General features: G+C 50.1%; 1 protein-coding gene across 1 annotated transcript in view; it reads left to right on the top strand.

Annotated features, from left to right (window-relative positions):
* WDFY4 (WDFY family member 4) overlaps positions 1-17,165 on the top strand; it is a 307,568-nt gene extending 290,403 nt beyond the window's left edge. Inside the window, exons 55-62 of the mRNA XM_081075021.1 lie at positions 1,593-1,740; positions 2,806-2,990; positions 3,812-3,970; positions 7,697-7,876; positions 9,896-10,078; positions 12,439-12,523; positions 15,893-16,004; positions 16,714-17,165. Coding sequence (XP_080931147.1) covers positions 1,593-1,740; positions 2,806-2,990; positions 3,812-3,970; positions 7,697-7,876; positions 9,896-10,078; positions 12,439-12,523; positions 15,893-16,004; positions 16,714-16,780 — 1,119 coding nt within the window. The 3' untranslated portion in view covers positions 16,781-17,165. The remainder of the gene's footprint in view (positions 1-1,592; positions 1,741-2,805; positions 2,991-3,811; positions 3,971-7,696; positions 7,877-9,895; positions 10,079-12,438; positions 12,524-15,892; positions 16,005-16,713) is intronic.
* The last annotated feature ends 5,909 nt before the right edge of the window (positions 17,166-23,074 follow it).

Genomic DNA, 23,074 nt, shown 5'->3' on the forward strand with positions numbered 1-23,074 from the left:
TTTGCCCCTGAGCAGCCATCTGGGGTCCCGGCCTGGCAATCAGGAGTCACACTGGGAAATGAGTGCAGAAGCCCAGCCAGTTCCAGAACCATCCTGGGCAATGGCCCTCCCCACATGTAACCATGAGGACTGCACATGAGGCTCATCTCGGTCAGCGCAAAACTAGTAACATCTTTTCTGCCTGATCTTACGTGGCAGGCTTGTGTTTGGGAAACGTGAAAAGGCCTGAGGGGGACTGGAAAAATGAATGACACCTCCAAATGTGGGTTTGCCCAGGGAAGGCTTTGTAGAAAGGAGAGAATTTTAGGAAAGAAGCTTGAGTATCCTAATGGTCTCATTTCTTTCATTTAAAAAAAAAATAGAATGATACAAATAAAGCACTTAAATACTTCAGAAGAGCAGCTGCCACCATCCGACTGTGTCCTGTGTTACACACTCACAGTCCTTGCACACTGCAAAAATATTTTCACATCTGTGTGATTGTGGAGCACACACAATTTTAGATTCTGATTTTACTTCATGATATTTTGTGTGAGCTTTGAAAAACATTTCTAAATGATTATCAGAATTAGAATTCTTCATGCAGTCCCAGCCTGAAGATAAGATTAAAATGTTTCAGGGCTGTGCACTGTCCCATCAAAGTTGTTCCTGATGGAGTGTAACAGGGACCCAGGGCTTCAGCCATTCTACTGTGTGGGAAGAAAGGTACTTATTTAATGCTCGTTTAAAACTCATTGTTCTGATTTCTGTTTCCAATGATCACCCACCCATCTTTACTCGATGGTTCAGCATTTGATGGAGAGCAGCAACAGCCAAGGCTGTTCTGATTCCCCCAGCTGCCTGCTGACCTTCCACCTCCCCACCCTCTTAGGGTGCCCAGAAATATGCCCTCTGGCTGGAGAAAGAAGCCCAGCATGGGACAGTCAGGACGGCTGGGGATGGTGGAGGGCTGGAGCTAGCCTCGGCTCAACAGCAAGGATTCCACATGGCTCTGCACTTCCTGCTTTGCCCAATTATGCCAAAAGTTTGGCGTTAGGGACAATTTGACACTAGAGATCTAAGAAAAATGAAAATAAGAAAGTCTACTACTAATGGGGTTTGCCCAAGCTCTTCGGAATATTTAAATGGATGCTATTAGAGAATTCTTTGCACGATGTGCCAGCAGAGAGTGTAAGGGAAATGGAAAACATGAGCAATAGCTTAAGCAAATGAAGAGAGACATGTGATCTGGGTTGGGGAGAGGGCCATTCTGACCCCATGATATGAGAGACAGCTCTTGAGGTCATCCTTTCTCCATGCAACTTGGTGAAGAAGACAAATTTGGCAACCAGGAAGGGTATGTCTGCCAGTCCTGCACTGTAACCCTGAGAAACTAGCCGCCCCTCTCTGAGCCCTAAGCCCCTCACCTGTAACATCTGAGGGTTGAACTACATGGTTTTGTTTATGCTGATTATGCTCACCTAGGTCAGGAGCAAGCCCAGCTGGGCATGACCCAGAGCAGAGGGGCAGCTGAGACTTGCATGGGGACGATTCCTCTGGCTGTCTGCCCCTAATGACCTGTGCAGTGTGTGTCTGTCCCCTCGCCTCTCCAGCTCTTTACTAAACCTCACCCGGCCAGGATCGCTGCAGGGAAGCCTTCCTCTGGAAAGGATGTCTCCATACCTGCTAGCCTGCCCGGCCACCCACAGCCCTTTTCCCACAGCCTGCAGTCGTTGCGGCCCTCGCATGTCACAGTCAAAGGTAAATACCTTGCCTTTCTTAGCTTGTTCCTTGTCCCATAGTTGTCCCTTCAGTGACTGGTGTTCCTCTGGAGCTTCAGGGGCATAGACTTCGGCAGGGGCTTGGTGTCTGACTGTCGCAAGTGCACAGCAGGAATCTGGGGAGCCCCCTGCTCTGTCTGGAAGTGTCTAGGACGACCTCTGTCAGCTCCTGACTACTGAAAACCCACCTGTCTGTGTGTCTGTCTGAGACACACACCTCTTTTCTTTCATGTGCGCACACACATGCACACACACCCCTCTCTTTGTCTTTCTCTCTCTACACACACACACACACACACACACACACACACACACACACACACCCCTCTTCTCACCTCCAAAACCTAATGGGAAAGTCCCAGGTTTCCCAAGGGAGGTTTCAGCCTCCTGTCCTTGGTTCCTGATGCCACTGTTGCCCCTGAGCTCCTGGTGGGTCTGCAGCCAGTGACCGAGAGCATGTACCCTGGGCAGATGGCCTTGGTGTGAGTTCCAGTCCTGCCACTTCCTAGGGAAGCTGTGTGTGTGAATTCTGATCTCTGTGCCACCCTGGGGCATGCACTGCTTTTGGGAAATCACACTGCAGGGAACATTCTGATCCCAAGGAGTATAACGTCAGATTTGTTGCAGTTTTTTCCTTTGAAGTTCAAGAACAGTGTCCTTGGCACACCCAGTCCTGTTAGATATGCGGCCTGAGAGGGGCAGGAAGGACAGAGCTCTCCAAGGCTCCTATGGTTTTGTGCCCCACAAGCCTCCACTCCTCCTCCCTGCCACGAGCCCTTAAGAAACACTTTTCTGTCTTTTCTCTGCGTGGCCACACACTGAATGTATGTGCTAAGTTAGGGGAGGAACTGAGGGCCAGGGGACCGGCGCGGGGCCAAGGTCTAACACGGCCCCTGGAGTGAAGCCTGGGTGTGAGTGCCTGGGCGAGCGACCCCTGCCTGTGTTTTACCAAGTCTGACTTGCCTGCCTCTGGCTCCTCCTGGGCCCAGATAAAGTGGGTGCTGTCCTTTGCTGTGTGAGTTCCACCATACTGACTGGGGAGCAGATATGTACCTTTTCTCTTTAGGCTCAGAGTCCCCCAAAGGTGCCATTGGCCACATCGTCCCCACCGAGAAGACCATCCTGGCGGTGGAGAAGAATAAGGTGCTGCTGCCTCCTCTCTGGAACAGGACCTTCAGCTGGGGCTTTGACGACTTCAGCTGCTGCCTGGGGAACTACGGCTCTGATAAGGTGAGCAGGCCGGGGGAGCAGGCTCACCACAGGGCCTCAGCTTCTTTCACTTGGGGCAGAGGTGGGCCAAAGATGGAGGAGCCCAAAGCAGGCACAGCCGCCATGGCCCACGTCCTCCACGTGGCTGTGCCCCAGCCCGGGAGTGAGAGGGTTTCTATGACTGTGCCAAGAGACCACGTGGGCCAAGCCTCTAACCACTTTCCAAGGAGTCAAGCTAGTAAATGAGCAGTGCACGATGTCACCACCGCAGGGGTCTCTGCACTGAGCCCACTCAGACTCTTAACTGGGTGCGAAGTCCTGGGCGGGTGGGGGCTGCTTCTCCAGGCCCGGTCGTGGCTTAGTCTCAGAGAACACATACTGAGTATTCAAACGGTGCCAGAAGCAAGCTGTGTGGTTACTCATCCTCTACCCCTGCTTTAGGCCATCCAGCTGGCTCACCTTCTGGATGTGGCCCTGGCCGCCTCCCTGCCGCCCTTCCTACCTTTGCTCCCCTCCCACTAACCCTTCACCCCATCCCATAACATGGCACGAATTCACTGCCCATCAAGCTCCTTCATCGTGCTCACAGGAGCTTCACAGCATCCCCATAGCTGCTTGCTCACTTGTTTCTCTCCGTCCGTTAGAGTATGAGCTCCTTAGGGACAGGCCTGGGATGCCCTGGACTTTGTCACTGGGGCCAGGCTCCTGAACAAGTGACGCGTTCACAGTTCATGGGCAGGCGGCAGCATCCAGACGGGCCTGTGTCCCTGTGTCACTCTGGCCTGGGATCCCAGCCCTGTGCTGCCTCTGGTGCCCACGCTCACCCTACTTATCTCACACAGATCCTGATGACGTTTGAGAACCTGGCTGCCTGGGGACACTGTCTGTGTGCTGTGTGCCCATCCCCCACGACGATCGTCACCTCCGGGTCCAGCGCTGTGGTGTGTGTATGGGAGCTCAGCATGGCTAAGGGCCGCCCAAGAGGCCTGCACCTCAGGGAGGTATGGAGCGTCCCGCAACCGGGTGGCTTGGGTAGGTGTGGTACGTCAGGCAGGTACAGCGCCCTAGCATGCCCCACCCCTCTGACCTCAGGACAGAGAGCACAGTGAGGCACTGAGGGTGGCATACGGCTCTGTGGCATTCAGAGCACCATTTCATGCCCACAGGTGGGTTTGACAAGTGTCCAGAGCAGGTACCTCCGTGGGGACCCGCACATCAGCTATTCCGCTTCCACACCAGTGCCAGTGAAGCTGCTTTCCTGGAACTAGAGGACATGTTTGAGTGTTTGCCATGGACACTTTTATGTGGATGGCCTCACTTTACCTTCCCAACAGCCCTATAAAATAGGGACTGTTATCATCCCTACTTTATTGGGGGGATGAAAGGTGCAAGGAAGTTAGTTAAATGATTCATCCCAAATCACAGAGCCAGGAGATGAAAGACAGTTTCAGAGCAGGAGAGGTTGTGCAGGAGCAGAGTGAAGCTGGGGCGGGCGGACAACTCCGCTGGTCCCACCTCACTGCTGCTCGTGGTGACAAACAGGGCTAGTCACCATTTACTGAAGACTCTGCACTTAATCTAATCTTGTAAAGCAGGTATTATTAGTCTCCTTTCAGAACTGAGGCTCAGAAATGTTGAGTTCACATTTTAATCTAAGTTTGTCTAACTTTAAACCCCATGCTTTCTCCCTAAGTATTCTTGGGCAAACCTTGAACTTGCCCAAGAATATCACGAGGGGACACTTCCAACTCTAAATGCAATTTGTTTTTACATCTGTTTTGTAGTTAGTCATATAACCCCAAAATACCAAGAAACAAAATTAGTCATACAAAACTCACCACCGACCAGATTTCTAAAACTGAACCTATTTCACTGGAACCGATACTGGGTTTCTCTGGGTGTTTCCCAGCCACCCCAGCACATGTGTGGTGCGCAGTGGCACTCGTAACCATAAGGGAGCTGATTAGTTCTGCAGAGGTGGTGGCACCTGCGGGGAGGCAGCTATGAGGTCAAGTGCAGTCTGTCTTCCCCAGACTCTCAGAGAAGTCCTCCAAAGCCAGGCGTGGAGCTCCTGCCTTGTCATGTTGCTCCTTTCCATCAACTGCTGTGTCAGGGGGCTGGGTTTTTCTTCCGGACTTGAGTGAAGAGGCTGCTTTATTCTGTAGGGTGCCGCGCTCTCCCAGGGTTCACTCTGGGGATAGTGCGAGGTCCAACCTGACCCCCAAACCAGCCTTTGTGAGCTGAGAAAGGACCCCCCACTGCTGCTCCAAGCTTCTGTTCAGGAGTGGTGGTGCTTCATCAAAGACGGCATGCAGATTCAATCTATCATCTCTCCACGCTCCAAATCAAGAGGAAAAGGAACAGGGATTCCACATGCTCTTATACCCTAGGCAAAATAAAAACCTTGATCATTTACCTACAGAGGCTGGCATGGCCTGGGGGATCCCCCAGACACCAGCTGCTCAGTGAGGGGGTTCTGTCCCCAACTTTAGACAGATAAGTCATCATTAAACAGCTTCATAAACAGTTTGTGAAAGTATTTTATTTTAAAAGATATTACGACATTAAAGATAAATTTCAAATTCACTCTATAATCCCTATGAAAGTTTTCATTTTTTCATATTAACACCCCCAGACATACATGTTTATGCCATTCTGATCAACGTGTAGATATGTTTATTCTTTCACCCAGCCTATCAAATTGTTTCTGCTTTTCTACATTCTCTAGAATTTACATTTCAATTGTTCTATATTATTTCATTTCCATAAAATCACATTTCAATTGTTTCATTATGTCAGTGCAATTTCATAAACCGTTTCTTCAAAAACTAAACACTTATATTGCTTCCAAGTTTTACCTATTTTAAATAGTGCAGTGGAAAACATCCTATATAGATTGCTGCTTGCTTCTGATTAGTTGTTTCCTTAAAATAAAGTTTAAGAAGTAGAATTATGGAGTGGTGACATAATGCTTTCTATAATGGCTCTATCGCTTTATGGTGCCACCAACACTTCATTGGGAGGACCCCTCTCACCACACCATATCCAACATGAAGAATTATTTTCAGAGGTTTTTATTTTATTTTTGCTACTTTAGTTGGGTATACGATGATATAATGAAGTTATTTTCGCTGGCCACGTAGAGAGGTATTATTCTGATTAAGAACACATTTGAAACTGCTGTCCCCCTTGTCTGATTTCCCAGGCCTTTCAGATGCTGACTGCCCGCTGGTGCTTTAGTTTAGGCAACAAGCACCTGATGCCCAGGGCTGCAGACTGGTACTCCGGTCCCCAGTGCTCCCCCTGTAGGGAGTAGCAGACGTGGCTCCATTAACGGACAGGAGGTATAGGTGCTAGAACTCGGAGCTTCTCGCTCTGAACCCCCAGCCCTGACTCCCAGGCCCCTCGCCTGCATTCTTTGGAGTCACCATGTTCCCTGTGGTTAGAGCCTTAGTCATCAGACAGTTCATTCTGGGAAGAAAGAGAAAGCTCGTGTCAAATCTTCTGCTTTCCTCTATTCGTTTAGACAGTTTCCATTCTCCCAAGATGACCTGAATCTTCCTTCATGAGTTACACCCAGAACCTTGCCAGCACCATCTGGTCGTTGCCACATTAGGTTCCACTGAGGACAAACCAGAATCTGAGGCAGAACTTTTCATTGCTGTGATTAGGCAAAGAGACAGTTTTGACAAATGACGCTCAGCCTCAGTGACCCAAGTGAGTGAGCAGTAGTCTGTCCTGAAGGTGGAGGTTTACCATTAGGTAGGTGAGCCAGGGTGCTCATCATCAGGACCCTTCTCTAGCTGATTCCAGAGGGCGAAAGGCACGTCTGTGTACAGTAGCTCTCAGATCAGGCTTACCGGGAGCCTCTGGGATGGTTGTGATGGAAACCACACCGTTGCCAGTAGCATTTGGCCTAGCAGGCTGCCCCAGCCCCTCGGGAATGCGTCCCCAGGAAGCAAGGCCTCTGACCAGATGTGGACACATAATCATCCATGCTCTGGGCCAGACCCTGCACAGGCCAACTTGAGGGCCAAGACTGAGGCCTGAGTCACCTGCTGCCACATGGCCAGGTTGGCTATGAACCCAGACCCACCAGACTTGAGAAGTTACATCCTTTTAACTATGAGATGACCTCCCTGCTGTCTTCCCAGTTTAGATTCCAGGGAGGGGCATGTTTTGTCTGAGGTTCCTTTAGTGTGATGCCCAAACTTGAGTGTGCATGCAAATTCCCTGGAGGGTTGTGGAAACCCAGATTGGGGGTCCCCTCCCCCAGAGTTTCTGCTTCAGTGAGTCTGGGAGAGAGCCCAAGCATTTGCATTTCTAACAAGTTCCTAGATGTGGCAGGTGGGGACTCCAAACATTGCAAATCAGCGGCCTTGCGTATTCACAGTAGTGTGCGCTATTTCGGGATGGGAGACAAATACAGGGGGTACAGAGCCCGAGAGCGCTGCTGTTGACTGCCTCGTTGTGGTAAAAGGACACTGGCCCCCCGCTGGACCTCAGTCCCGGGACAGCTGGGACTACAGGGCAGCCACGGGTGCGCGCCGTGCGCACACACACACACACACACACACACACACACACCACGGGGTTTGAAATCACCGATCACTCCAAATCTGTTTGCTCATCTGGGGCCCAGCAGTAAAAGGGAGGGCTGATTATCTCACCGAGTAGCTGTATTGGTGATCCTGCTCAGAAACTCTGGTTCTGTCTCTCATCCCCAGGCCTTGTATGGACACACACAGGCTGTCACATGCCTGGCAGCATCAGTCACCTTCAGCCTCCTGGTGAGTGGCTCCCAAGACTGCACCTGCATCCTGTGGGATCTGGACCACCTCACCTCCGTGGCCCGCCTGCCTGCCCACCGGGAGGGCGTATCTGCCATTGCCATCAGTGACGTCTCGGTGAGGGCCCTCTTTCTCAATGTCTGTATCCTCGACGTGTCTGTGAGTCTGGGTAATGGCATGGTGCCTCTAGAGGAAAGCCACGGGTGCTGAGAGGGCCCCAAAGATGTGGAACATTCTCTACACAGGCAGAGTGGAGCCACTAATATATGCAGCATCTGGGTCTAGATTTAATTTTTTGCTTCCTTAGCTTTTCTCCTTCAGGGTGGTGAGAGTAGTAGGAGATTTCTGTTCTGGCATGGGCACCAGAGAGTTGGGACAAGAAGTTGGCTTTGGTGAGGGGTCTACTGGGCTTAACTAATTCAGCTCGTTGACTGCAAATCAGTGTTGACTCAGTAGGTGCCTCTGCTCTCCATGACAGGAAGTGCTTCCACTTGTCCCTCCATGCTGGCTATCAAAGTCAAGCTTATCAGGAGTGTGTGTGTGTGTGTGTGTGTGTGTGTGTGTGTGTATGTGTGTGTGGTGTCTATGAGAGATAGAGTTAGAGAAATACACATGTAAATCTTAGTGTGGAGTTTCTCCCAGTCTGGAATCAGTATCATCAGGCATGGGGTTCCCTGAGGATGCAGAGGCTCTGCCTTTGCTCATAAAAACTCCAGGGGCCCTGGGTATGGACAGAACGGGAAAGGGGATCATAGGAGGAGGAGGGAGATGGAGGAGGCTCCTTGTGCCAACGATGGCTGAAAACAATGCTCCAGATAGGCTTGAGTCCAAAATGACTGTTACATTGGCAGATGGAGGATGGAGGATAGATTGATGGATGAATGGAGGATGGATGGATGGATGGATGGATGGATGGATGGATGGATGGATGGATGGAAGGAAGGAAGGAAGGATGGATGGATGGATGGATGGATGGATGGATGGATGGAAGGAAGGAAGGAAGGATGGATGGATGGATGGATGGATGGATGGATGGACTGAAGGATGCATGGGTAGATGGATGACAGGTGGTTAAATTGATGGATAAATAGATATGTGGGTGGCCGGATATTGGGATGAACTAGTGGGTGAATAGATAGATGGGTAGATGGAGAATGGCTCGATGAATGAAGGATGGTGGGTGAATAGATGAATGGGTAAATGTATTGGGAAGGCACTAATCCCTGATCTGGGAGGACATAAAACCCATAAAGAGTGATGTCCCCAGACCCGAAAGAAGACTTATAACAGGACAACAATTTATTGATCTCAACGTGTCCTGAAGCCAACTTTGTTCACCAAGTACCTGCTGGGCCCAGTGCTTGATGCTGGGCAGACATGGTCCCTGGCCTCAGGCAGACTATACCAAACAATTCAGGAAGGGACATGCTGGAGCCCAACCCAGGGAGCCTTAGGGGACACAGAGCTCCCTACATCCCTTCTGTGGTTAATACAAGGCTCAAAGACATGGTTCCAGCTGGCTCTGTGAGTCCCTGTGACGGTGGCAACTACTCCACTGGGCACAAAAATAGAAAAGACTCGAGGAGCAAACACTCTGGATATAAACATTTCTGAAGATACAATGGGGAAATTTTTCCTCAGAAATTCCCTCCAAAGGGACATTGTCCAATTTTATGAGCCACATGCTGTCTTTTGAAGCTGAGTATTCTGCCCTCCACCAGGTGAAGTCCAAAGCTTCTTCTTGGGAACAGGCCTGGCAGGTCAGGTATAGGCCCTGTGTCTAAAGCCAGGGGTGGTCTCCAGGACGGGTTTTCTGTGCCAGTCAGTATACTGCCAGAAAGAGGGGTGTGGGAAAGGAGTCAGGAATACACAGCCAGTCAGCTTGTGTGGGAAAAGCCATATCCAAATATATGATTGCAGTGGGAAAGGAACCAGGAATACACAGTGGTGTGAAAGCACAGCAGACCTATAGGTCAGCTGGGAAGAAGCAGATGTCTTAAGGGGTCTTGAAGTACCTTGGTTAGTCTTCAGAAGGTGGCAGAGGGTGCTTGCGTGTACAAAATGAGTGGTTGAGCAAGTGGCCAATGGGCTGGCAGTGACCCCAGCTTGGAGTGAAGCCAGCTCTCACTGCTGCAGGGCACCATTGTCTCCTGTGCGGGAGCCCACTTGTCCCTATGGAATGTCAACGGACAACCCCTGGCCAGCATCACCACAGCCTGGGGCCCAGAAGGAACCATAACCTGCTGCTGCATGATGGAGGGCCCAGCATGGGACACAAGCCACGTCATCATTACTGGAAGTCAAGATGGCATGGTCCGGGTAGGTGTGTCTTGGGCAGAATGAGTGTGTGGTATAAGAATTGTGTTCATCTTCATTTGCTGACTTCCTCCAAGGGTCCAAGGCTGCATTTGAGGTGATCTCAGACAAGGTTCCCACAGCAAGTGAGGGCAAAGGCAAGCCTTTTCCTAAGAAAAAAGTAAATAAATAAAAAATTATACATATAATTTTATACATACTTACACTCATCTAGTGAAATAAACACTTTTATCACAAGGTGTGAAAGTTGAATGGTCAAATGCTTAAGAATATAGCCCTGTGCTGAATAGAGATGTTTGGACCATCCATTCATCCATCCATCCACTAATCCATCTACCCATCTAACCACTTGTCTCTCTATCTACCCATCTATCCATCCATCCATCCATCCATCCATCCATCCATACATACATACATACATACATACATACATCCACCCATCTACCGTGTTTCCCCGAAAATAAGACCTAGCTGGACAATCAGCTCTAATGTCTTTTGGAGCAAAAATTAATGTAAAATCCAGTCTTATTCTACTATAAGACTGGGTCTATAATATAATAATATAATATAATTAATATAATATACTATAATATAATACTGGATCTTATATTAATTTTTTCTCCAAAAGACACATTAGAGCTGATTGTCTGGCTAGGTCTTATTTTTGGGGCAATAGGGTCCCTATTTATCTCTCTCTTTCCTTACTTCCTCCCTTCCTTCTATTCTTCTTTCCTTCCATCCATACATCTATTCTTACATCTACCCTTCCACCCATACATCCATGAATCTATCCACCCACCCAACTATTTGTCCCTCCAACTATCCATCTGGCCATCCATATAACATTCATTGAACTTTGGCTCTGTGCCAAGCACTTCATGCAAGCCACAGGAAACTCAGAGATTAATGATAAACAGGGCATTGTCCTCAAGATACTCATATTCTAGAAGAGAAAACAAACAGAAAATACATGTATGTGGTTCATGCTATGATTAGGATAATCAAAGAGTGCCATGGAACCTCTGAGGAGGGCCATGGAGAGGGAAATCAAGAAGAGAAGGAAAAAGAGGCATTGAGGTGGAAGGAATCAGATGGGAAGTACAAAATACAGGTAATTTTTCTGAGACTGACAGAAAGGATAAAGGAATGAGTAAAAATAAGGAATAATTAACAGTCTTACTCAAAAACCCTCAATTGAATTCCACAGTTTATGAAATGAACTGTTAATTGAATACTACCAAGTATGCACATGGAATTCTATAAGCATTTATGAAATTGTGCTGTATGCCAACACAGGTCAAACTTACCTTGCCCTCCGGGGGCCTCTATACTTAAAGTCTCAGAATAATCATAGAGGTGATGCTTCAGGAAGCAGAATGGGTAATATGGTGGGGATTCCAAGAGGAAAATGGATTTATTTCCAAGAAAGAAACATCAGAGGAGGTGGTATTTCAGCTGAGTCCTAAGGATAAGTCAAAGAGTATGGAGGAGGCCGTGCAGGCTGGGAGGCCAGAATGCATGGATAGGACAGAAAAGGCTAAGGAGGGTCCCCTGAGAAATCCCCTTCAGCACCTCATCTGTGAGCTGTGAGGGGCACAGAGTCTCTGCAGAGAGCAGGGTGTCCTGGGCTGGCAGGAATGTGAGGAAATCATGAAGAGCTGGGCTTGGTGGGGTATGGTCCACACTGTGGGTCAGTCAGAGCAGCCTGGGCTGGCTGGGCAGCAGGTGCATTTCTGTCATGGGTACACCCAGCATGAGTGAGAGTCTTCCGTGTCCTCAGCAGTCATTGATTTTGCCTGGTGACTGAGCTCCTGGTAGGGCCCAGTGCTGTGTAGACCTGATGTGGAGCTCCTGGAAGCATTTAAGTGGAGACTGGTCCTTGTCCTTAAGTGTCACAAAGTCCAGACTCAGCAAGTGAGAAGCCAGCTGTGGTCAGCCTGAGGGCACTCACATGCCTTGGGAGCAAGGGCCAGACATGGAGGATGGGGAGGCCCAGCTGCTGAGTGGTGAGGGAGGCCTCCAGGGATGCTGGCAGAGGGGCAAGATGCACTAGCTGAGTAAAATGGTAATGGACTGGCTGCAGAGTCTTGTCCCTGCAGGTAAGGCGTGGAGGACAGACGCACTATGGACACAGGTGGGGAGGGGGCTCATCCAGGCTGCACGTGGGCGTGGCTAAACCTCTGTGCAGGGAGGTTGGAGCCTAAGTAACCTATTCTGGGGAATACGTTAACATCAGAAGTGCAAGGCCGCCATGTCCCCACCCCTTCCCTCAGGGTCCCCCGGTATGAAGGAATGTGACAGGCCCTGAGCCTGAAGACAGAATCATTCCCCCCAGCCCATGGTGTTTTCTCTTGTCCTGGCAGATTTGGAAGACTGAGGATGTGAAGATGTCTGGTCCTGCGCGGACATCAGCGGAGGAGCCCTCAGCTCAGCCTCCAAGCCCCTCAGGTAACCGCCGTGCTCGGCGGGGGTGAGCATCCTTGCCAGTTCAGCCCTCCCTCTGCTCTCTCCATCTCGGCCCAGAACCTAGGTAGTCTCTGGGGGATGTTGCCAGGTGTTGGGGGGACAGCAGCACGTGGTACTGCAAGCTGCTCGTGGATTGTGAAGAAGCACAGAAAGCTCTGTTGAGTTCTGGCCTCCACCTGCAGGGGCCAGTTAGCTCGGGGGTGCTCCTTGGATGTGTGAACAGTGGTGGTGGTGATTGTCGGGGTCTCCTGAATGTCAGGAGAGGGACACACCTCGCAGAGCTTGGTTTAAGTCTCTCCATCTGCCTGGATGACTCCTTGATGCTAAAGTCCCCAGCCTGGGGCCTGGGTACAACTAGCTACTTACCTGGACAGCCAGGTGCAGACAGGAGCAGGGAGAGGCCTTGCTATATTCCCGGTGAGAAGGGGTTCCATAGGCCCCAGCCTACCCTGATGATTCTGGCTCAACCCACCCAACTCCTTAGGGAAAGATTGGAGGCTGTTAGAATTCCCATGTCTAACAAGTCCCCAGGTGAGTCTTGGTGTGCCCCAAAGTAAGAGAAGCACTATTGTAGAGCAGAGCTCTCTTGGGTTGTGGAAGATGGGGACTGATGTAAGAAAATCTGTTCTCCCTTCTGCCATCACAACCACCTCCACCATGGCCGTCAGTACAGAGCTGTGAGGGACAGAGCTGACCATGAGCAGATCCACTGAGCACAGGCACTCTCTCATTCTCCATGGCAACGCTATGAAGTAGGGATTACTATGACACCCATGTGAGAGATAAGGAAACTGAGGCACAGAGAGGTTCAATAACTTGCCCAAAGTTACCTAGAAGCATATTACTACTATCATTCTCACTTCTTCCACCAGAGCAGACGTGACCACTGCCAGGATAACCTCAATCGCAGATAATGCCATGTAATCGTGTCACCACCCCCACCAGACCATCTTCTCCACAGTGAGCACAGGCACAAATCTCACCATCAAAGCTATCACCTCCTTTTCTTCTCACCTCCCAATGCCCCCCCACCACCACCTCCAGGGCAGCCAACCTTTCATGAAGTGAGAATTCTGTCATCCCAGACCCATGGTCAACCACTGGAGACAATTTTACAGATTGCTGAGCGCTGCCTTCTGGAAAGAGTAGCCATTTTCCATAAGTTCATTTGTAAAATGGACTCCATACCTCTTTGATTCATCTAGTCACTGATTCATGGATTCTTTCTTCACACAAGCACACACAGACGTTTGTTTAGCCCCTGCGAGGTCCCAGGATGTACATTGGAATCCCTTCCTTCAAGACACACCACCCGGGAGTCCTTGTCCACAATCTGGACTGACCCAGACAGGTGACCTCACAAGGCTCTGCAACCACATTCAGTTCACTGGTCATGGATCTCCTGGTCCTTTAGGGCCACAAGGAGTCAGCTTATCTCAGTGTAAAAGGCAAATGCTGAGGCTTCTGCTTCTAAGGAACTCACAGCTCTTCTTTAGCGATCAGGAGCCAAACACCTTCCCTTATTCACACCTATTTGGACGAGAGCTAGCATGGGGTTCTTATTCTCCAGACTGCTTCTGAAGCAGTTCTGTGGTATATCTGCACGAGAACACACCTCTTCAGTCTAGGGCCCAACTGCCCACTTCTGAAGCTCTCAGGGTCCAACAAGCTGAAGTCATGAGCTCAGCCAATGCTTGATGAATGGATGTCCGAGCAAGAATGCTGGCTGGCTGGCTGGGGGGTTAGGGTCAGGGACATCCCACTGGTTCTGGAAGTGCCAGTGGATTCATGGGCTTCTTCTCAGGATCAAAAGCTGTAGTGGCTGTGTTCACTGGTAATGGGGTCTAGTGAGGTGAGAAGTGAGATGAAAAGCAGGAAACAGGTTCTAGACCCAGCTCTGTCCATAGCAACTTCTCTGGCCCTCAGTTTCCCCTCTGTCAAGTGGAGGTATTTCCTGTCCACGCTACCTTGCAGTGAGCTGATGACAGAAAAGTGATGGACGCAGATAAGACCATACTCAGTAAAATGCAGGTCATTATTATCATGTTCTCAGACTGCTGAGAGACTGCTCCCCTAATATACTGGCTGATGAGATTGGGGAATTTACAAGATGGCTTCAGGCCAACTGGAGCCCCAGGTCCACGTGCTCCCCCTGCTGTTTGTCCTGACCTGAGGTTGCCACTGCCTCATAGAATTAACTGCCAGAGTTGTAGTTACAGTTCACAGGAGGATTAGGATGAAATGACAGGAGGGCACAGAGACAGTCATAAAAATCAGATTGAGCCACAGTTTATAGTTAGCAAATCCATGTGCAGAAATACAAACCTAAGTCAGTGGAGGTCTTGTTCTCATATTGCTCAAAACTGTTTTGTTGGAGAGGGACCGGTATTGGGCATGCCACGTGGATATCTGCATATGTGTCCTCTTGTTATGCATGTTACTCCATCCTTCAAGTGTTGTAAGGGGCAAGAAAGGAGGTCTTTGAAGATATCAAGGATACTGCATTGTATGTGCATGTAATCTAACTTCTGCGTGGAATTCGTTTGTCATTTGCAGCAGGACCAACCTAGTTGAGTACTTTCCAGGAAACATCCCATAGATTTGGTCTCAGTCTGGTACATAAAAAGTGCTGGTTGTTTGGACTTTTTCACAAACACACAGTGCACCTGCATTTCCTGGTGCAAAGGCCTGTCTACACACACAAGAGGCCACTTGGAATAGCCAGGGCAGCCACCTCATCCCTGCCCTCACTCCAACCAAGTGACTTCACAGGGATGTCTCTCCATCTCACCTTCCACATTGAAAGAATTACTGTCTGTCCCCAAATGCAGTCATTAAAATGAGTGAAGTAACAATCATTGAGTTATATTTTTTGAAAAAACATTCTCAGCATTTAATTATTGGTTATGGCGTGAGAGGATTTAGATAAGTTGATAATGCCAAGTTTATGTAATTTATTTTTACTAGGCAATTACAGGCTGCATTACATCCTGGAAGCAAGGTATTGTGGGGCATCTTATTAAGCATAAAGCCAGTAAACACTGATGAACAATTTTGCTGAACTAGGCATGCAATTTAGAAAGCAATAATACACAAATCCAATTTGGTACACAATGGATACCGCAGCACGTCAGCACATGTAACTATCACAGCCTGCAAATTAAATTGGGACGGCCCTTTTTGCAACAGCACAGGCCAAGATTAAATATATTTCCCCCCTCAATTTAACAAGTTGCTGACCACAAATATAAATACGTGTGTATGTGTTTTTGGCCCCATGTGTGGATGTACACGTGCATGTGTGTGAAGCCTCTTGGGTTTTCTAACTATGCTCTCATATGCTCCCCACAGGTCGCAGGTGGGAGAAGAATCTTGCCCTGTGCAGAGAGCTGGACATCAGTGTTGCTTTGACAGGGAAGCCCAGTAAGACCAGCCCTGCAGTGACCGCTCTGGCCATGTACAGGTAATGATGGCGTGGCTTCTCCAGGCCTCCAGAAGAGGGCGCTGTGGCCACCCCTAGGAAAGTCCAGGCTCTTGGCTCAGGGTGGCCTCACTCTAGGGATAGAGGATCCACCATGCACAAGATTCAGGCAAGGTGGCCATGTACGACCCTAGGAAACGTTTCTTAACACACACATGTTCTTGCTCTCTCTCATTGAATATCCATGAATTCCTAAAGAAATTCAAAATGTAAAAGTATATTGCTTTGTAATTTAATCTTAGAGGACCCTTTCCTGAGGTCCACTGCAGACTGTAACATTTGGGGTGGTGGTTATCCTACATACAGAAAATGCCTTTCGAGGCCTCTAAGCCAATGTGGAATAGTAAAGGATCAGATGCTACACACGGGTCCGCTGTATCTCTCACAGGACCAGAGACTCCTGGAGATTCCAGAAAGAAAAAGTCAAGGCCTCATCCTGCCCTGAAGCCTGGCTTCTTGGAACATGCCCTCAGTGCTTTGGGAGCCACAACCTCAGAGTTCAAAAGATCCCCCAGATCACAACATTCCCCAATTCTCCTCTCCCTCTGCCTGCCCCAGGTGGAGGCCAGGTTCAGGCTCCATCGGGCCCTGGACTGAACCTTCCATGTTGCGTTTTCCTGAGTGCCAGCTGGGATAAGTGGGACTCACAGACTTGCATCTAAAACTCCTGTCTATTCTTTCTCTTCCCAAGAAACCAGACCAAACTCCTGGTTGGCGATGAGAAGGGGAGAATATTCTGCTGGTCTGCAGAAGGGTAGGAAGAAAGAGACAGCGGAGGCCTTGGCATAGCAGCTGTGGGCAACTGGCTGCAAAGGAAACCACAGGACTCCCCTCCTCACGGCCCCGAGGACAGGGCTGGCTAGCCATCAGAACTCCACACCCTGAGTCCTTGCCCTGGCCCATGGTACTTTGGCCTTGGATTGTACAAGGATGCGCTTTACAAAATGGGTAAGAGATCACATGGGGGCCTGCACACTGGAAGCCAAGACTCGCTGATGCCACCTGTACATGAAATCACACACAGCTCAGCTTTTCAAAGTGTTATTGCACTGAAGAAAGAAAAAAAAATGGGTCTCTTACTAGAAACTAATAGGAAGTATTGTATTGTCTTTATTTTATTAAAGCAACTATTTTCCAAATGCAAGAACTCTGGACTTTAAATCGCCACCCTTTTCCACTCAGGTATTCACATCTCTAGTCTTAGAAGGGCAGGAAGAACCTCAGGAAAGCACCGTCCTCCTTCAGAGTGTTTCTCAGCCTCCTTGCAATCTGGCTCCTCCCCTTCCTTGCCAGCCTTGCAGGACTTCATGGGGAGTGAGGGGCCACATTCAGAAGCCCAGTTTCTGTGGCTGAGGCACAGGACAGGGACATGAGGCTGCCCATTGCAGTCATAGGGAAGTCAGCCTGGGGGACACCCCCCTGGGCCTGCTTGCCTCCAGTCCACACCCCACAGCAAATGATGGTGGGTCCCAGCCAGGCTCAAGCTAGCAAGGTTTTCCCAGGGCCCATCCTTACATGGAGGTCACGGCTGAAGTCCACATGCTGACGGTGAGCTGGAGCTCGTCCTGGGGAAATCTGGATTGCTTTTTGACTTTTGTTGTTCATCTGAAAATGCACAGCAGGTAGGTAGTTAGCCCCTAGAGGAACCCCAGTACCTCCCAGTTGTTGGGCACTGAAGGCCTCACCCTCACTCTAATGTCTTCTCCCCACCCCCGCCTTTCAGAACTCCTTGAAGGAAATGAACTCAGACTCAGGAGGGGACACAGTGACGTGGGGTGGCTAAGCTCCTCAGTGTCACCTCCCCGCCTAGAGATTTTCCTTCAGGGAATCATAATCATTTCCCTATTTCTGTAAGCCCTGCAGAGACTCCAATGGCTGACCCCACCCAATTTAGCTCAGGCCCAGGGATGGCAAGAAAATGAACTTGATGTCACATGGTCTGTGTAATCGGGCCTCCAGGGGGCAGTGAGTCAATTTAAAGATTAAAGAAAATAGAAATGGGGTGCATCTGTGTCCAAAATAGGGAGTGAGGGGAGGTTAGGAAATCGTGATCCATCTGTAAACTTTTAGGTCTTTGCAAAGGAGAAGATGGAGCAAAAGACACAACTCAGGCCCAGGGCTCCAACCCCTCGGTTAGAGGGCTGACCCCGGGGCCAATGGTCAACCGCCCCCTGCACTGTCTGCGTGCGCTGTTAGCAGACAGCCCATTTGCAGCTTCCTGGTCCATCGGGGGCTGCACCGGAGGGCCATTAATGAAGAGCAGAGAGCCCCACTCCCCAGGAAGGCCAAGAGGCAGGGTCATAAATATCAAAGCTGGGCCTGATGTCATGTTTCAAAACACGATTCACAGCATTTGTCCATGGCTGAAAGGTCTGCTGGCCCAAAGGCTCTCTTGGGCTCATTCATTCAAAAAGCATTTCCTAAGCACTGCCTTTTGCTTCCCCATATCATGGGGAAAATGGCGGGATGGTGTCGGGCCTTGTTGCTGGGGTGCAAACAAATGTGACTCCCGGTGAAGAGCTAACGGGAGAGACAGCTCATCCCTGAGGAGGGCACAGTGGCCTCTGGCTCTATTCCTTTGCTCGCCACCAAAACACAGGACCACAGGCTAGGTGGCTTCAACAACAGTAAATTTTCTCAGTTTTTGAGGCTGGAAGTCTGAGATGAAGGTGTCAGCAGGGTTGTTTTTTTCTGATTCTTCTCCTTGACTTGTAGATGGACGTCTTCTCCCTGTGTCCTCACATGTCTTTCCTTTATAACTGTCTGTGTCGACATTTCTTCTTTTTCTAAGGGTACCACTCAGAATGGATTGGGTCCCACCCTAATGATGTCATTTTAACTTAATTATCTCCTTAAACATGCTATTTTCAAATATGGTCACATCCTGAGTTACTGGGAATTAGAACTTCTACAAATTGAAGTTCAGAGGGACACAATTCTCCCCATAACACTGGCTGAAGGAGGGGCCGCTGGAGCAAGACCTGGGAGGACAGCTATAACTTGGCCTTGTTGAGGTAGAGAGCAGAGTATTACAGGGAAAGAGGGCAGCATTAGCAAAGACAGAGGACACATGGGGCTGGAGGTAGAAAGAACACATGGGCAAAGATGGAGGGCAAGGTGGAGGCTGGCAGGAAGAGAGGCTGTTACTCTGAGCCTTGCGGCTGGTGACAGAGCAGGCTGAGTGCAAGTGAGGGGGCACAGATGGACCATCTATCCCATGGAGCTGTATTTCCAGGGCCCAGCTCACAGCAGATGCTCCACGAGTGTTGCTGAAGTATGTGGATGTGTGGATGAATGAATGATCCATGATGGCAGACATTTCAGAGTTAGTGGTTCTGAGAGTGAAAAATATCTCTGAGGGATGACAGGTGCAGGCACACCCATCCATGGGTGGGGAGAAGCGAAATGAAGTGAAGAGATTTGAGGGACAGGTAGGGTTTGGTGGTGTGGGCACGGAAAGTGGCTGGGGATGCTAGCAGCCTGGCATGAGCTGGTTGACGCCATCTGTGGAGCTGGGAGCAGTGGAGGCATCTGGGGGAGCAGGAGAAGACAGTGGGCAGAATGCCCCGAGGAGGAGCAGAGGGCGAGTAGAGAAGAAAGGCTCACTGTTAGGGAGCTCCAGTGTCAGAGAAGGTTTGGTGACTGCCTAGTGGCAGCCTCTCTCCTTGTAGCACCAAAGAATGGCCTGGCATTTCCCCAGGGCCCCTGGGCGCTCCTCTAGGACCAGCTTTCCATTACCTGGAGGAGGAAAGCTGCCCTGCCCACAAATCCTGACGGAGCAGGAACACCCAGGGCCCTCGCTGCCAACCTCACCGCATTGTGGGTTCCAGTGGGGTTAGGAACAGAGTCTGCCAGCAGGATAAACTGAGCAGGTCCAGGGTGGGGGCAAAGAGAGAAGCCCCAGGTGCAGGTCCTGAGTCTAAAGGCTCTCGGCAACTTGGGCACAGCGGGTTCCAACTGGCCTCAGTATTTCAGAAGCAGCCATTGGGGGCTGGGGTCTCTGATGGTTGTCAGTGATGGAGGGAAGTCCAGGGCAGAGGCCTGGGGGACAGGGGAGGGCGGGAGAAAGCAGTCTCGGCACCAAGGCCCCCGCAGAGGGGCACCCAAGGCAGAGCCGGGAGCTCTGACTGCCTGGGTTGAGGTGCGACGGCTACATCGATGCAGGCCGGCAAGCATCCCAAGTCCGGTGGCGTGCAGGAGACCTCAGAGCACGAGCTGTGCCGAGCTGTGCAGCCACAGCGTGGTATCTGGAGAGCCATGTGAAGACCGGTACATGCAGTGAGGGTCACGGATCAAAGCAGTGCCCGGAGTGAGCGGGGGGGGCAAGGAGCCTGAGCCCCATTCCCAGCATCCCCACTTTCTACCAACATCAACCTCAGTTTATGTAAAATCCAGTCTGTAAAATCAGATCCCATGGTCTACCTGATGGCTTGTCATAAAACCATATCTGTTTATCTATGGCGGGGTGACGCAAATGACAAACTGCTTGTCCCTGATACAATGCAGTCTTTCGATATATCACTTATTCACTCACCAGTAATTCTTCTTGCTGAGCCAAGCCCTGTGTCAGGCTCTGGGGACAGAGAAACATTCTGCCTAGGTGCGGAGAAAGTCCCTGCCTGGGCTAGGGACGTGGCTGGAGCAGGAGGCGCACACAGGGGTCGCAGTGCTTTGGGAGTGTCCAGAGCGCAGCACGTTCTCAGGCTCCCTGCTCCTCCCGCAGAATCTGGGGTCCCCTCGCTAGAGCAGAAGCCACAGTCTGAATGTGTAACTACCTCCAGGTAGTGCTGATGTGGCTCCAGGCCCCCACTGGGAGATACTCTGGAGTTGACAGTGCCAGGACAGGGTGAGGATGGAGGCATTTGCCTACTGCTGCCCACCCTGCAGTCTCAGGACAGGTGAGGGGCTCCCCAGGCCTCAGGGCTCAGGACACCTGATTCCACTCATTCTCACCAGCTCAGCCTGAGGCCGTAGCCAGGCCCAGCTCTCTGCCAGCTGAGCTCCTCCTCATCACAACTTAGTAACTGTGAGCCGGTCTCCACCCAGACTCACCACTGTGATGACTGAGGAGCCCTGTCCACCTCCATCGGCATTGCAGCAGAATTGCTCCCATCCTGGGAAGGACTCAGCTATGCTCACCTTTCCACACAAATGCTGCTTTCCTACCAGTCATCGTGGCCATGCCCACTCTGGCCTCCCTGAGTGCTCTGGGCTCCGGGGAGGGAAGCCCGGGCCCTGAAGCCACTGGGGAAAACACCTGCCTCCCTGAGCTCTGCCAGCAGCTGGAGCTGAGTCCTGAGAGCCTGGCAGAGAACTCAAGACTGGATTTGACCACATTAACATGCAGCCAAGCAGGGTACGTTTGGGGAGAAATAGGCTCGTCATATGAAAATCCTGATGAAATTTGTTTAGCATAAAATCAAATCTGTCTAAGGCCAAATCAGTTTTACTTTAGTAAGTTCTGGGGACACATGCCAGGCCGTGCTCCCGTGTGTGTGTGGTGTGTGTACATGCATGCTCACACATGAGTGTGTTGTTTCCATTTCACTCTAGATGCTGTTGCAGCACCTTCATAGCCTTCTTAGTAAACAGGAGGATTCTCCAAATTGTCTCCTTCCCCCAAATCTCTGGAAGCTCAGAGAACACTGTTGCCCTGTACTGAGATCTGTCTGCTCCCAAACTAGTTGATACAGAGACATCGCTTGTCCAAAACCTTTGACTGCCATGTGCCAGGAATGCATTGTTATAAATAAACCACGCTGCAATGAGTCAGAGTGGTCAGTGCCCCAGTGCCATGCCGTGTACACACCACAGCCCTGCCGTCTGCACCCAGGCGTCAGGCACTGACTGCCGGACTCTCACTGACATCAGAGTGACGGCTCACGTTACCTGTCCATCCATGAATTGTTCATTCCTTCATTCATTCACTAGCATTGCCCAAGGACCTACTGAGTATCTGTTCCGAGCCAGGCTGGGGCCCAGTGGAAACAGGCTGAGAGAGGCTGAGTCTGAACACAGATGCCTAAAACTTGACCCCTAAGAGTTTACAGTCATCAGAGGTGACACATACCCTCTAACTCTGCCACTTTATAGATGGGAAACTGGGGCCTAGAAAAAGGACTTGTGTAAGGTCAATGGCAGCACCTGGTCAAGGTTGCAGGCCAGAGCACCCTCTCTGCAGTGCCATGCGGCCTCGTGTTCCTTAGAAGCCCACATACAGATGGAAGTCTAACAGCTTGCCTCAAGGCCCTGGAGATTTGGTGCCTACCCTGCACTCCAATGCCTGGGGGTCAAAGAACAGCTGTTCCTCCCCACCTCACAACAAAACACAAATGAAGAAAAATGGGCCTGACGCTTTTGGAATAATTTTTAAAATGGGGAGGGGTTCAAAGTTTTTCTGTCAGAAGATACCAGCTTGGATACTTCCTGCCACGAGAAGCTCACTGCCACAGGAGGCAGCTCTCCTACTTCAAAGGATACCTCCCTCCTTTGAGCACCAGTCGCAAGCCCCCCCCACCCCCTCCCAGGCCCTGGGAGCCCCTCGGGGCAGAGGCCCCTGAGACCCACACTCCCGGACTCCGCTTTCTCAGGCTCTGTGTCCCTTGACTCTAGTTGTCCTGTCCTCTTGTGGTTGTTTTGTAAAATTGGAGTAATAATTATGGACCTCATAACTTGTGAAGATTAAATGAGATAATGTGTGCACAGTTCCCAGCACAGAGCAGGGGCTCAGGAAATGATGATGATGATGATGATGATGATGATGATGATGATGATGATTGATTATTATTATTATTATTATTATTAATGTGGTTTTCCACACAGGGCCTGATAAGAGAATAATGACTTTCCTTCTCTTTTCTTGTCTCTCCTTTCTGAGGCGTTATCCACTCATTCAAATGTTTCCCAAAATTTTCTTACTTCTGTACCACCTTCATTATTTTTCTACACCACGTGTATCACTTACAAATATCTTAATACTTTCTTAACTTCATTCATTTGAACTTGAACCTTATCTAAAGCATTAATGTCTATGAAATCAAAGTTTTGATGCA

This window comes from Rhinolophus hipposideros (assembly GCF_964194185.1).
Source record: "Rhinolophus hipposideros genome assembly, chromosome: 15".
Classification (NCBI taxonomy): Eukaryota; Metazoa; Chordata; class Mammalia; order Chiroptera; family Rhinolophidae; genus Rhinolophus; species Rhinolophus hipposideros.